The sequence below is a fragment of the Pangasianodon hypophthalmus genome, chromosome 8 (genome assembly GCF_027358585.1).
Source record: "Pangasianodon hypophthalmus isolate fPanHyp1 chromosome 8, fPanHyp1.pri, whole genome shotgun sequence".
NCBI lineage: Eukaryota > Metazoa > Chordata > Actinopteri > Siluriformes > Pangasiidae > Pangasianodon > Pangasianodon hypophthalmus.
Window position 1 is genome coordinate 15,693,703 of NC_069717.1, and position 14,200 is coordinate 15,707,902.

The 14,200-nt window shown below is 40.6% G+C and overlaps 1 protein-coding gene across 2 annotated transcripts; it reads right to left on the bottom strand.

The window, feature by feature from the left end:
* Positions 1 to 257: 257 nt before the first annotated feature.
* Positions 258 to 12,163, bottom strand: lzts3b (leucine zipper, putative tumor suppressor family member 3b). Of its 2 annotated transcripts, none has more exons than XM_026915215.3 (6): positions 12,030 to 12,163; positions 10,097 to 10,676; positions 9,247 to 9,783; positions 6,828 to 7,148; positions 5,892 to 6,122; positions 258 to 2,201 (listed from the first exon to the last, which is right to left on the bottom strand). In XM_026915215.3, the coding sequence occupies exons 2-6, from the start codon at positions 10,583 to 10,585 to the stop codon at positions 1,569 to 1,571; spliced, it is 2,211 nt and encodes a 736-aa protein (XP_026771016.1). In that variant the 5' UTR covers positions 10,586 to 10,676; positions 12,030 to 12,163; the 3' UTR covers positions 258 to 1,568. The 2 variants fall into 2 exon arrangements, with proteins under 2 accessions (XP_026771016.1, XP_026771008.1); XM_026915207.3 differs by having other exon boundaries at positions 11,596 to 12,163.
* Between the last annotated feature and the right edge of the window lie 2,037 nt (positions 12,164 to 14,200).

Sequence of the window (14,200 nt, forward strand, 5' to 3'; positions counted from 1 at the left end):
CAGCTAAACTGTAAAAGGTTATTAGTAATGTAGCTAAGTATTAACAGAACTGGAAAAACTAGTCTGTAACAGTGTAAAATTCATTATTTCTTGTTAAATAGTTTAGTATATTTTTTAAATTAACTTTTGGCTTATTAACTTTGATTTTAACTTTGACTTTGATTCAGCACAAATGGGGTACCATACATCTGACAGATTTTAGAAAATGGGTATTTTATGATCAAAACAAGAATTTGACATTAGGCTTATATAGTCTGTGATTTCAATGTCACTTTGTGTCTTTATTTTTTTACTTTTGTTTGGGTATGCTTTTCATCAAGCCATTACACTAACATAAATACAAACAATAAAAATGGGTATAAAAACATATCATTTTGCTCTAAACAATACCATAATTACATTTATAACAACAACAACAACATTTAAAAGGAACTTGGGTTTGGATACGGTTGCCTTGTGTCCTAGAAGAAATGGTAGGCTCAAGTGCCTCATGTTTAAGAAAGTAAAGCAATGTTGAATTGCTTCATTGGTTCACAATTAGAATAAATAATAACTATCATCTTTTCAAAATATTCACACAGAGTGCCTTGATGTATGAACATGTTTACATAAATAGATAAATAGATTACAACAATTAACAACCAAATTTGTAGCCTTTCTTCCAAGAACGCACAATAGAGCTTAGCAGCAACTCTGATCCTTTAGAAAAGGCAACGTTCTTCACCTGCAGCCTTTGGATAGGTTCAGATCATACTATTGTACTATATAGTATGGCAAAGGTGGTGTATGTTGACTATTTAATGCAACAGTATGTGTTTTACATACTATTGAGTATAGTACTGTGCTGTTTTGGACAAATCTTCCTCTATCTGCTCTTTCTGCTTACTGTCTAACTGACTGTATATGCTCTCTTAATCCCAGTGTACAAATAAAGCCACAGAGTACTAAAGCAAATTTTCAGGTTTGTTTTTGTGGCTTCCCATTTTCAAACCAAACAAAACCAAAAAGGAAAACCTTTTTTCAAGTAATTCTGCTCAGGAGTGGGAACCCTCCCAACTCTCTTTGATGACCCTTTGTAATCATTTTTAGTCACTGCAGTCTTTGTGCAGTGATGGAGAACCAGGTTCCCCAGTATCCCTGAAACATCACTGAAACGTGCCTATGCCTTTCTTCATATTAGATACCAGATATCTAAAACAACGTTCACTCTCTTAATACTGAATTCTATAACAAGACTTTCAATATTTTCCAAATCCTTATTCTTTCTAATTCACCGATACCCTCAATACCTTCAGTTATATAGTTAGATGTCAGTGCAAGTGTTTAATGTGTGTGAGTGTGTGTGTGTGTGTGTGTATGTAAAACCATGAGCCTTTGTCTCTTTGTCTTAGTGGGTCTTTCATCATTCCAGCACACTGATTTATTACTGCATCTTTTTTGTTCCCTTAAAGTAGTATGTCGAGCCCCTTACTGAATATCTGGGACTTTCTGACACCTATTGAAACAAACCATTTTCAATAATGCATGTTGAGCAAAAGTCGATTGTCTTTGTATTGTGTCATCTAAATCTAAATCTCAGTGGACTCGATCCTCTCCAGGCGAGAGGGTCCTGCCCATGGGGGAGCCAGCTGGTTGGGGGAAGGGGTTTTGGAGTCGTCTGGTGCTGGAGTGAGCGTAACGGTAACCGGTACAGGGTTGGGTACACTTGCTGGTGGAGGTGAACTGGATGTTCCACATAGCTTGGCCCCAAGCTGACCAACACGCTCCTCTAAAGCTTGGTTTCTTTGCAGCGTCTCTACATAGCTGAGCTGCAACTGTGCCTGGTACTTGAGCACACGCTCCTTCTCGTCCCTCCAGGTGTGACGCTCTTGGGCAAAAGCAAGTGCTTGGAGCTCACGCTGCTGCCGTTCCAACCGCAGCTCACCCTGCAGTCGCTCTAGCTGCTGCCGCAGCTCTCCTGCTTCCTGCCGCTGAGCCTTGGCCTCATCGCTCTGCAGGCTCAGTAGGGCATCTACCATGGGACTGAGAGGGGTTAGAGGTGTCAAAACTTCAGGGGTGCGTGGTGAGTGCAGGCCACCCCAAGGCAGACTGCTGGTGAGTCCTGTTGCACGTTCGCCGGTGTAGCTTAATTCCCCCAGAGCTCGTTTTAGCCCCAGGACCTCAGCCTCAAACACCACCAACTTGTCCCGTAGGATGGACACCTGATAGGAAAAGAGAGAAGTGAGTGAAGTTGTGGTGGCTTTGTGCAGCTAAATAAAGTCACACATTCAACTTTTTTGATAAAGTGAAATGTTAGTTTAAAAAAAAAATCTACAAAATAATACATTCCTACTGTCTTACAAAAAAGGCTCCTTCAAGAGTTCTTTGGTAAAGATAATGCCTATACACTCACCTATCACTTTAACAGGAACACCTGTACACCTGCTCATTTATGCAGTTATCCAGTCAGCCAATCATGTGGCAGCAGCACAATGCATAAAATCATGCAAGATTCAGGTGTTGAGCTTCAGTTAATTTTCACATCAAACATCAGAATGGGGAAAAATGTGATCTCTGTGACTTTAACCATGGCATGGTTTGTTTGTACCAGATGGGCTGGTTTGAGTATTTCAGAAACTACTGATGTCCTGGGATCACATACAACAGTCTCTACAGTTAACACAGAATGGTACAAAAAACGAAAACATCCTGTAAGCAGAGGGTCTGCAGGCTGAAACCCCTTGTTGATGAGAGTTTATAGAAGAATGACCTGACTGGTCTGAGCTGACAGGAAGTCTATAGTAACACAAATAAGCACTCTTTACAGCCATGGTGAGCAGAAAAGCATGTCAGAAAGCACAGCACATCAAACCTTGAGGTGGATGGGCTACAACAGCACAAGACCACATCAGGTTCCGCTCCTGTCAGCCAAGAACAAGAATCTGAGGCTATCATGGGCACAGACTCCATCCAAACTGGACAGATGAAGACTGGAAAAAGACCAGGTGATTTTTTCCCCCTAATCTTCAACTGTCCAGTTTCGATGAGTCTGTGCCCATGATAGCCTCAGATTCCTGTTTTTGGCTGACAGGAGCGGAACCCAATGTGGTCTTCTGCTGTTGTAACCCATCCACCTCAGTTTTTGTGCATGCTGAGATGCTTTTCTGCTCACCACAGTTGTAAAGAGTGATTATTTGAGTTACTATATCCTTCTTGGGATTCTCGAACCATTTTCCAATGACTTCTCTTATCACTAAGGCATTTCCCCCATAGAACTATCTCTCACTCAATGGTTTTTGTTTTTCACACCATTCTGTCTAAACTCTCGAGACTGTTCTGCATGATTTTATGCCACATGATTGGCTGATTAGATAACTACATGAATGTGCAGGTGTACAGGTGTTCATAAAATGGTGACGTGTATATAGGGCTATAGGACTCGAGTCTGGTCTTGGACTCATGTCTGGTCTCGAGATGTTTTCTCTATTGTCTTGGACATGTCTCTGATTATTGGCATTTTTAAAATATACTTATCTCAGTCATGGGCAGTGGTCTTGCTATACATGGTCAGTATGTAGAAATATTGTTCATGTTGTCTGTTTTTCTTGTATGCACAAAGTTTGACAAGAAGTATTTTTTCAGTGTTTAAACATTATCTTTAACACAGAGTGAGAGGGCAGCCAACATGAGCCTGCAGCCTCCTGCTTCTCTTTCAAGTTGAATTTTGAGACTCTGGAGGTGGGAATAAGACATTTGTTCCCATGGCTATGATTGGTCACTCTCAACCAATCTGCTTTCTTCTGAAAACAGACCAAATTAAAATTCCCATAATAGCAGATGTGAAAGAAATCACACTAAACTTCATAATGTTTGCTACAGCGAACTACAGCGAAATTAAGTAAGCCAACATATGTAGAATAACGTTATACTATGTTTTGTTAGGTAACTAACATGAATCAGTAGGCCACCATTTTTATTTATATGCCTGTATATTTGCTCACTTTCCCTGTGAAAAGTCAGTTGGTGATGTTAATGCCTGAAGACATTTGGATTTAAGATCCGAAGATGAACGTGAGGCGATAGATCAAAATTTCAGTTTTCATTTTCTGATATTTACATCTAGATGTGTTAAACAACTTAGAACATGGCACTTTTTGGTGGTGGCTGCCCAGTTTTTAGGTGAGCAAAATTATAGGACACTGACATCATAAAATTGCTGCATACTTTTGTGATGCTTTTCCAGGCTTGTACCACAGCGTCTTTCAGTTGTTGCTTGTTTTGGGAGGATTCTCCCTTCAGTTTCCTCTTCAGGAGATGAAACGTATGCACAATTGGGTTAAGGTCTGGTGATTGACTTGGCCAGTCTAAAACTTTTCAGTTTTTTCCCCTGATGAAATGAGTGTTATGTTCTCACCCTCTTTGCAGTCTTGAAAATGCACTTTAGGTGTTGCAAGTCTGTGCGGAGGTGGGGTGTATTGCATGACGTGTGTAACGGGGCAGGTGGGAGGGAGGTGTTGTCTAGCAATCACACGAAGAAAGCTTTATGCTAATAATGGACAGTGAGGCCAGAGATAGCCATGCGTCACAGAGTAGTTTCGTGATAGGGAGGTTATCTGAAGTGGAAGTTTTCTTTCTCCACCAGAATTGCCATTTTACAATAATTATAATGATGTGGATGAGCAAACAGTCAGCTCAGAGATTTAGCAGTTTGAGTCTCTGGCTCAAACAGGGGATTTATATGGAAGATTGGAATAGAGACTTGTAGTCAGTGAATAGAACAAACCATGTGTTGTTCTTAACTTAGGTATTTATATAGTAATAAAAGAATTGTCCCACTAATAGCTGTTTGTAGTATTTATTAAATATACTGTTACAGTGATACGTGCCCAAAGGTTAAATGCTAATACAGTAATAGCATAGATAGCTACATCTTTCTGCTCATGAGCCATTAAACACTGATATGTATTGCTATAGCACTAGTAACGTTATCTTGATTACTATAAAAATATTCTTATCCTGACTTATTATATCTTAGTATTTATAATAACACAAATTCAGCTTTTCCACTGCTCTTTATTCTACACGTGTGCTTATAGTTGTTGTACAAACTGGATGCCATGGGAAACCAGAGAAGTTCTTAGCTTTCACTGTAGGTATTAGGTAATGTTATTCATCTAACATCAAGATTCCAGGGTATGATATTGCAAAAACACAAAAAAATTCCCTTCCTATTGTAAAATCATTGTTGCCTACATATGGCACATTTATTGTAATACATTATACCAAATGTGCCATATGAATGCGACGATGATGAAGAGAGGCATCACCAGAGAGCAGTAACATTGCCTGAATGATTTGCATAATGCGACGCATCTCAGTTCTTTGGCTGAACCAATGGGGCTCTACAGAGGCGTACTACAAATATTTTAACACTGTGAATGGATGTATTATAATATTTAGCAAGACTGACATGATTTATACTTACAAAAGCAATTCATTTCAATTTTTAATTAAAAAACATTTTGGTGTGTAATTACTCTTTAAAACATTGCATGACTAGCGAATAATGCAGAAAGTTTGAACAATCCATGGAATTCCTCTTCGCTAGGGAGACTACATCCATCAGTGCATAGACACATATACATACACACTGGTGTTGTACATGAGCACAGGAGCACTGATTCCAGAAGCTAGTGATAACAGGAAAAATGTGAAACCCGTTTGATTGCTTCATACACACAGCCTCCAGGCAAGTCTGATACTGACCAATTACTAAACTCACAATTGATATGTGTAGAGAGTGTAGCCTCTTCAGTACTGTATAACAATGCATTCTGGACTGTTAAAATAAACTTGTGATGGAGTCTCATGTTTCTTCTTGTGTGCATGTGTGTTTCTAAGTATGTATTTACCTCTGTCAGCGTCTTCTTCAGTTCTCCCTCACATCTCTCCAGCTCACGGCTCTTGCTGCTGTAGGAATCCTTCAGGCCGAGCATGGCCTCCTCTCTCTCCTTCAGCTGTGCATTGAGCTCTTTAAGTTGACCCCTTAGTGCTACCATCTCTCCTGCTCGCTGGGTCACCTCATGCTGACTGTCCCTTAACTGCTGCTTCAAGAGAGATATCTCTCCCACCTTCTGACAAACCTGCCCAACACAAAACAGCACATAGTTACTGCCAAGGACAATGTACTGTTATCACCAGAATTATTGGCACCCTTTTATAGAATAGGCAAAACTAACTATAAAATTTACACCCATTGTAAAATTCCCACTCAAATGACTGTAAAGAAGACATATGTTTTCTATAATAAAATTATTGTAACAACTTATAGTATAATATATAATAATATGATTTGTTTCATAAAACATATACAGCAAAATTATTGATACCCCTAAAGATTATATAAAATAAACAAATTGTCTTCTCTGAAAATTTCTTTTCCAAGATCAGTGTTTCAGATTTACACTGTGAACTTCACCAAGGAACTATTGTAATTAATCCATTTTGAAAACTTTTCTGAAGAAGGGGGATCCACGTGCACAAACATGAGAGTTGAGAGATATGAGAGAACACAAGAATAAAGGTGCTTGGAATGTTTTGCATGGAGGAGTGGCCCAAGATCCCTCTATAAGTGTTTTACAACCTTGTCAGGCATTCTCTCCAGAAAAGTCATTTTTAATTATAGGGGTGCCATCTTTAATGGCAGTAATGTATTAGTTCACTGTACTGTATATGTATTACAAATCTGTGTACACCAGTGGTATAGGAAATAATAATCTTGAAGTATTTGGATAGTTATCCCACTGCCTATCCATGTCTTAAATTTGTCATTACATATAACTGTTTACCTCCCACTTGGTTTCCTCCAGACGGGGCAAGATTTCAGCCTGCTCCTTGCGGTAGTCCAGGCACTTTCTCTCCAGCTCTTCACGCTGAGCCAGCAGGGCACTGATCTCCTCCTGGAGCCGGCTCTTGTCCTGCTGTAGTCGGCTGATCTGAGCCTGCAGTGCCTGCTGGGAACGTTGTGCCCGCCGGGTGACTTGCTGCAACCTTCCAGCATAGTTCTGTCTCAGCTCCTCCATCTCTCGCTCCCACACCCGCTGTTTCTCTTCGAACACCTGCATGATGGCAGCTTCACTCTGGTCCAGGTTACGGCGCATGTGAAGAACCTTAGTGGAAATCAAGCAGTGAGTGATCAAACAACGTCCCATCAGCAGGATCATGTAATTATTGTGTTGTGATTAGTGATACGTGACCACTGAATTAACCAAATCCCACAGGACCTGGCTATTCAGGTCAGGTATAATTGGGTTTGGACATCATTTCTGAAATATTGTTGGGCTTGGGCTGGGCTCGAAACAGTTAATATCTGTATTAAGGCTGGCTCAGAAGTGAACTTCAGAAGTGATATGAGAATGGCTTAAAACAACTTGTTGCAATGCTACAGCCAAACAATGTGCCTTGGACAACCTGTTCTCCAATGTCTCTATCTCACTGCAGCAGCAGAGATGAAGCTTCCACCAATCCCCAAACACTTTATACCACTAAATAATTTCCTTAGAGATGGTAGGCCCATTGTGACATTTATTTTATTTATTCATTATTTTTTATTTTATTTTATTTATTATTTTATTTATTTATTCATTTATTTATTTTTTGGCATGTGAATTTTTAAACTTTTTACTCCCGCTCTGAAGTGCTCTTTCAACCTGGGAAGCCTGTTGATAAGAAAGCATAAATCAGACATTAGATGTAGACTAAATCTGTTCTTTGGGTGGCAGCACACAGCATCAAAAACAGTAAATTATCATTTCCAGGTTTTTGTATATGGATGATGGATTATTTTTTTACCACTAATTCCAACCTGATGTGACGAAATTGTACAAATTGTGTCTATACCTTCCTGAAATTTCAACTAGGGGTGGGCGATATGAAGATTTTAGAAGGAACTGCTGGATTTTACACAATCGACATGGCGCAAACAACAGTTGTTTGTAAAACATGTAAGATTGCTTTAATTTGTTTAACCAGCAACAAAGCACTCCAAATAGTATGCCGAAAAACATGGCGAGCACATGTGAATGCTTTTGAAAAAGGCACTAATTATGAGAAAACAAGTGAATACTGGAACGACATCACTGATCACATGACAGTTTACCTAGCCGAAGATATAATACCCATCAAAATGATTGAAAATGAGGGTTTTAAGTGAATTCTAAAAACTGTCATTATCATTTACCAAGTTGCAAATAACACCACTATTCCTCAGCTATACACAGAATTCTGAAAGAAGTGTAATAAAAACCAAAACAATGAAACATGAATCGGTTATTTTAAAATGTTAAGTAAAAATGTAAACCAACTCAGCCGATGTATTCAGTATTTAAACATATTTAAATTCTCACTCGCCTGTCAATCACCCTTCCATTCAATGCACTTTTAAATAGTGAAGAAGTGATGTACATTGTATTTAACATTTTTTGAATATGTTACCCAAGCTTGATTGTTTACATTTTGTTGAGAAGTGCACTTTGTTAAAATTAGTTTGAAAAGCCACTCTGGCCTAAGTGGTCTCGTTATTCTTTTTCTTTGAGGTTATGTTTCCTAATGAAGCTTTATTTACATCAATGGGGAAATTACTTTGGCTGCTCTGTTCATTAACTTGCAAAGTAGTCTTAAAAACTGACATAAAAAAATAATTGTGATAATATCATGGCTCGTGATCCAGCTAGAAAAAAATTGTGATATGATATTTTTGCCAGATTCCCCACTCCTAATTCCAACACTTTTAATTTAATCTGGAACCTCTACACATTCTTACAGGTTCTATGTAGAACCCTACAGCAGAGTTCAGTACAGCAAAGTAAAAGCCTTTAGGAAGCTAAAATGACACAGATTACCTAATACAATCACATTCCAATCACTTTATACTTGTTTTTAATGTAATTCTGTACTATCAGAACTTGATGACCAAAAACAAATTTGAAAAGATGGCATGAGAATATCTAACTTTCTGTGAAATTTATTCTAAAGTGATCTTATTATCTGATATGTCTGTGTTCTCTCTGGTTTTAAAAGGGCTATGTCAAATCTCAGTTGTGTGTAATTTAAAGAATAAAAACAGTTTATTTTTTTAAGTTTAAGTTTTGGGAAATAATCTGTTGTATAGACAGCTTTAGGAGTAGTATCAGTTATTCAACCAGATCACATTGTATTGGAAAAGACCAACTGTAACCCCCAACATCTACCCCAGGTCATTTCACTCACCTCTTGTTCTTTTTCCCACAGTCGGTCCTCCAAGTCCTGTATTATATCATCCGAGGAGGGCGAGGGGTGAATGGCAGCTGGCATATCAGCCAGGTGACATAGTCTGTGATAGGATGAAGAGCTCTTCCCCGAGGATGAACGGCCACTGTCCGAAGCACTCAGGCCATTCTGGTAGTTGGGCTTGTCCAGTTTGTCCGTGCCCAATCTGTTGATATGGCTGGTGGAGGCACTGAAGGGTCCGAGGGCCGGAGCAGGAGCGTAGCTGGAACCAGGGCCTGTGTACGTGGGCAGGCTGGTGAAGGAGTTCCTTCCCGAGTCAGACATGACACCCTGGCCTCCATCCTCTCTGCCCTGCTCCCTCTCTGGACTGTCTCGCTCACTAAGTGGCTGGGGGTCATCAGAGCCTCCTGTGCCTCCGGCACATTGACCTCCAGCCCCACCTCCACCTCCAGCATGTGCCACTAGGTTCTGCATGGAGTGAAAGCTCTTTGGCACTACAGGTTTGAAGGCAGATGGCCGCACCAATCCGGAATTGTTCTGAGAGTGTGTGTAAAGATGATGGCACAGGTTAATACACAATATAAGAAATTAACTCAGTAAACAGTAACAGTAAAATGCATATTTTTTGCCAGAAAATAGTAAATATTATAAGATGGCTGTTCAATCCAGTTGGGTTTACTAAGGTTTGCAATAATGAAACAACTACTGGCAGAAAGTCATAGGTCACTAAGCCTGCCTAGTCTTGTTTCTTCTTGTTTTCTCATCTGTGAACAGCCATAACAACCAAAAACATCTCCATAATTATAGTGGTCCGTTTGTTTTGAAATGACATTCTTCAGCTCACAAGTACCTGTTCTGACTTTCCAGACATGGGCAGAATCTTGGGTGGCGTTCGGCCATTTGCCTTTGTAGCATTCCCCTCTCTGATTTTCACGGCAGCCATGCTGTCACCACTCTTCTCTCCAGTGTGCACAACTACATTCCTGCGGGCATCTACACTCATGTCCCCTAGAGGCCGGGGTGCCACCCTGCGGCTGGCAACGTTGCTCTCCAGGCGTTCACAGATGGAGGGCACCCTCTCTAGGTTGGAGGAGGCAGTGGTGGACTCACAGCCAGCAAGCTGGGGCCGGTCTGTGGTCGTGCTGCTACCCCCCCGTTCATCGCTGGAGCCTGTGCATTCAGACATGGAAGGTGGAGGGTTGAGACGCTCAGCACTGAAACTGCGATCTGAGGGGCCTCTACGTGATAGGGGTGGCCCACGAGGGAGGGTGGTACGTGTGCCAACGCTCTTCATGGCGAATTCTTGCTCGCCAGCCACCCCACTGCCAACGCTGCCCATCGTGGTCAAAGTCTGCCTCTCACTCAGCACCACAACCCCTTACACGGGCCATTGTAGTGAAGGATGTACCATCAGCTAGTGGGCACATACACTGGACAGAGAGAGAGAGAGAGAGAGAGAGAGAGATTGGATAACGTATTTAGCTCCCTGCAGGGTAAGATCTGTGCTGATGAATGACAGTTCCTGGCAGATTAGACAGATGTACATATATTGTATGTACATGTTCTAATTGATGAAGATGTAATATACATAACTGTAAGACATGACATCCCCCCCCCCCCCCCCCCCCCCCGCCACACTTTCCTGAATCCTTACATTTCCTCATCTCTCACCTCTCCTCTAAACTCTCAAGCACACACACACAAACCCCAGTGTGCATACAGACTCTGATTTACAGTCAGCTACAGACTCTTCAGTACCACAATACCAAATATAGCTCTGATCCCTGTTTTTAGGATTGCTGAGCAGCTCTGCCCGGGCCTGTACCTTCATAGTTGCAAGAAACTTCAGTTTCCTGAAAGTTAGTGAGGCCTTAAAACTTTAGTTTTCCTACTAACATGCTATATGCTTCAGTGTCCTTCTGCAGAAATCAGTCTAACACTGCTGATTACTGACTGTCTTGTATGAAGTATGAAGAATTGCCTGTACTAACTACAGTATCATATAAGCACAGACAGTAGGAGACAAGTGTTTGCACAATGCCCTTAAGAATACTTAACTCATAGCTGTTATTACCTCCCAGAGTTATCTAACATCCCAATCAACATCTCCACCTCTTTAGACACCACATGCTTCGGAAAATCAAGAAAAGGTGTCTTCTTATAGCTCTCATATTTGCTTCTCTCTTCATCACTATCCATGCATTATGAAACGCGCCATACACACATTATTTTCTACACCCTCCACCAATGAGGCCTCCATGGCCGATCTAGTGATACTGTGCTATCACTTTGTTGCTATCACACACAGAGACCCAGCAGTGCTCACAATGGTGAGCTCAAAACACTTACAGGAGCATCACGAGCGATAACCTGGCCCTTTACACTCTGTGTTTCTTTATTCTCTTCGCCGCTTGCATGTGCATTACATAATGCGCGTCGGGATCCGTCCTCTGTAGGATTATAAGGGAGAGAAAGGGCGCATCGCTCGCTCTTTCTCCTCGGAGCGTTTGTGTGCCATTCCCGCGCTCCTTCGCCCGCTTTACTCCCACTCCACTGAGGCTCAGCGACTGTAAACGCTCCACTTCTTCCAGCCCGCGCGTCTCTGTAACAATAGCGACTGAAACCGCAGTGGGTCGTCTACATGCGATGCCGTTCCAGGCATTGAAAGAAGGATGCTCGAAGAGAACGATAGGCTATGCGTGACACGTAGGTACGTAGCTATGAATCCCTGTGTGAGGTTTACCAGTTCTGTCTCAAGCCATGCTCGTGTGCCGCGTACTTACTGTTCAGAGCACCGACGATGAGCGAAATATTCACGGACACCGCAGGCTCATTGAGATAAAAAAAAAAAAAAATCTCTTATTATCGCCTTTGGTTTGGAATCGGATGATGGAAGCGGCGGATGCGCGTATCAGCTGGGCCACACGCCCACCTCGACCCCGCCCCTCTGTCGCACGCTGGAAACGCCCCTTGGAGGCCGTGAGAGGCAACACGCGTGTGAGTAGTAGATCACCCGCAGCCAGGTGGCTACCATCCAGCTGGCGCTCTTCTTAACGCACGATCGAGTGAGCGATTTACCTCCCAGTAATTAACTATTGACTTGGGCATCCACTTTAGAGAGAAATAAAACAGTGATGACGCACAGTGGGACACTCTCGACACCTATTATGATCAGGAGTAAAGTTATAATAGACCTGCTAGTTTTGATGAGACATGGGCCTACTAAGATCTTGAGAATAAAACGTTAACTCGAGCGTGATCATCAAGCCTAGTCAAATATTTTTGCAAGATGAGCAAACCAGTAGCAATATTTAAATAAAATATTTTAGAATTTCAGGGGAAAATAGCCATATTCTGCATGGCGGACCGTTCATCAATGATAACCACAGATATGTTTTCCTGTTTTCTATATTCTTTATGATTTTCAGCTCTTAAAACCTTTATTTGGGCATTTCTAAACATCTGGTAAGGATTGATGCATCCACACAGACAATATCATTTAACAGGTCTCAGACTCCATTCACAAATTCACTGGTGACATCAACACGTAGCAGTTACCATGGAAACGGGCTCCATCAAATTCAGGGCGTACAATGTCATGTGACACGTAGAAGTTATAACGGCACCAGGGTGTGCTGTTGAGGCAGTAAAATAACCTGCTAGTGAAGTACTTATTTGTTACTTGTAGCATGGTATAATCCTACAAAGATATTACCAAGATGTGGACAGTATTTGTCCATGGTGGTCTATACTGATTGTGAAGGCTTAATTGTAAATCAACTAATTTTCTATACTCAATTTCAGAAGTGTCTGTTTTAATTACTATTCTTATTTTGCCAAATACTAAACTAAAATGCTCATCTAGGCGTGAAGAGTGATCCGCATATTCACTGCTGCCCTGACCAGGAAAAAGCAGTTACTTAAGATAAAAAAAAGAATAAATACAAGAATTATAATTGCATTTATATATTATAATTTCATGCTGAAATACTGCATCGGTTACAGTACATGTTTACAAACATCATTTCCCCAACATGCTATGAACTACAGTGCCAGTGCTCTTGTCTAAGAGGCAGGGGTGGAAATACTTTGAGTAATTGCACTTCATTACTATACTTCTACTACTAATACTTCTAAGTATTATTCTGGTGTATTTAGACTTTACTTGATTATTGTTTAAATTGAACATTTGTACTCTTAGGTAATTACATTTCCAAGAAAAGAACTTACTTTTTCTTCCTTACATTTTTATTTATACCTTCAAAGTCCTTGTTACAACTCACAAAGGTCTCTTCTTCTCTCATGCACCCAATGGCTATGAATCAAATGGGCTCATTTTAGCATGCAGTCATTTCAGTGTAAACATCCAATCAAGAAAAAATGCACATGACCAGCAAACTTACAGAGATTGATGTCTTCAGGCAAAATAGTGAAGTTGCTTTAAAATGAAAATAATCTGTTTTAGATGAGTAATAAAAGCTACTTTTCACAGAAAACATGGCATTCACTTAATTTTTTTCACGAGTTAAAAGCTTTTACTTTTTAATTTTTATTACTTAAGTACATGTAAAAGCCACAATTTCTTCTTCTTTGTTTTTTTTTTCCTTTCACTTATGTAAATTTTTGGCTGGATATTTCCACTTGAGTAGATTCTGATACATTATGTATACTTTGGCCAAAACATCATAATAGCACTGCTCAGCTAAAACAGTCAATTATTCTTAAACAAATTTGAACACGGGCTTACAACATAAACAAACTTCATGAAAATCTTAATCAAACACAATAATTGTGACTGTATAGACACATGCTCATAAACCTTTGACCTCAGAGTGTTCAGTGGCATGTGATAAAGCAAGGGACAGTTAGTAGCACTAGGGTGTGCTGTGGAGTTAAGCCAAGGATGAGAAAGCAGTACCTGCTAGAAAAACACAATCTCACTGATCATAAAGAA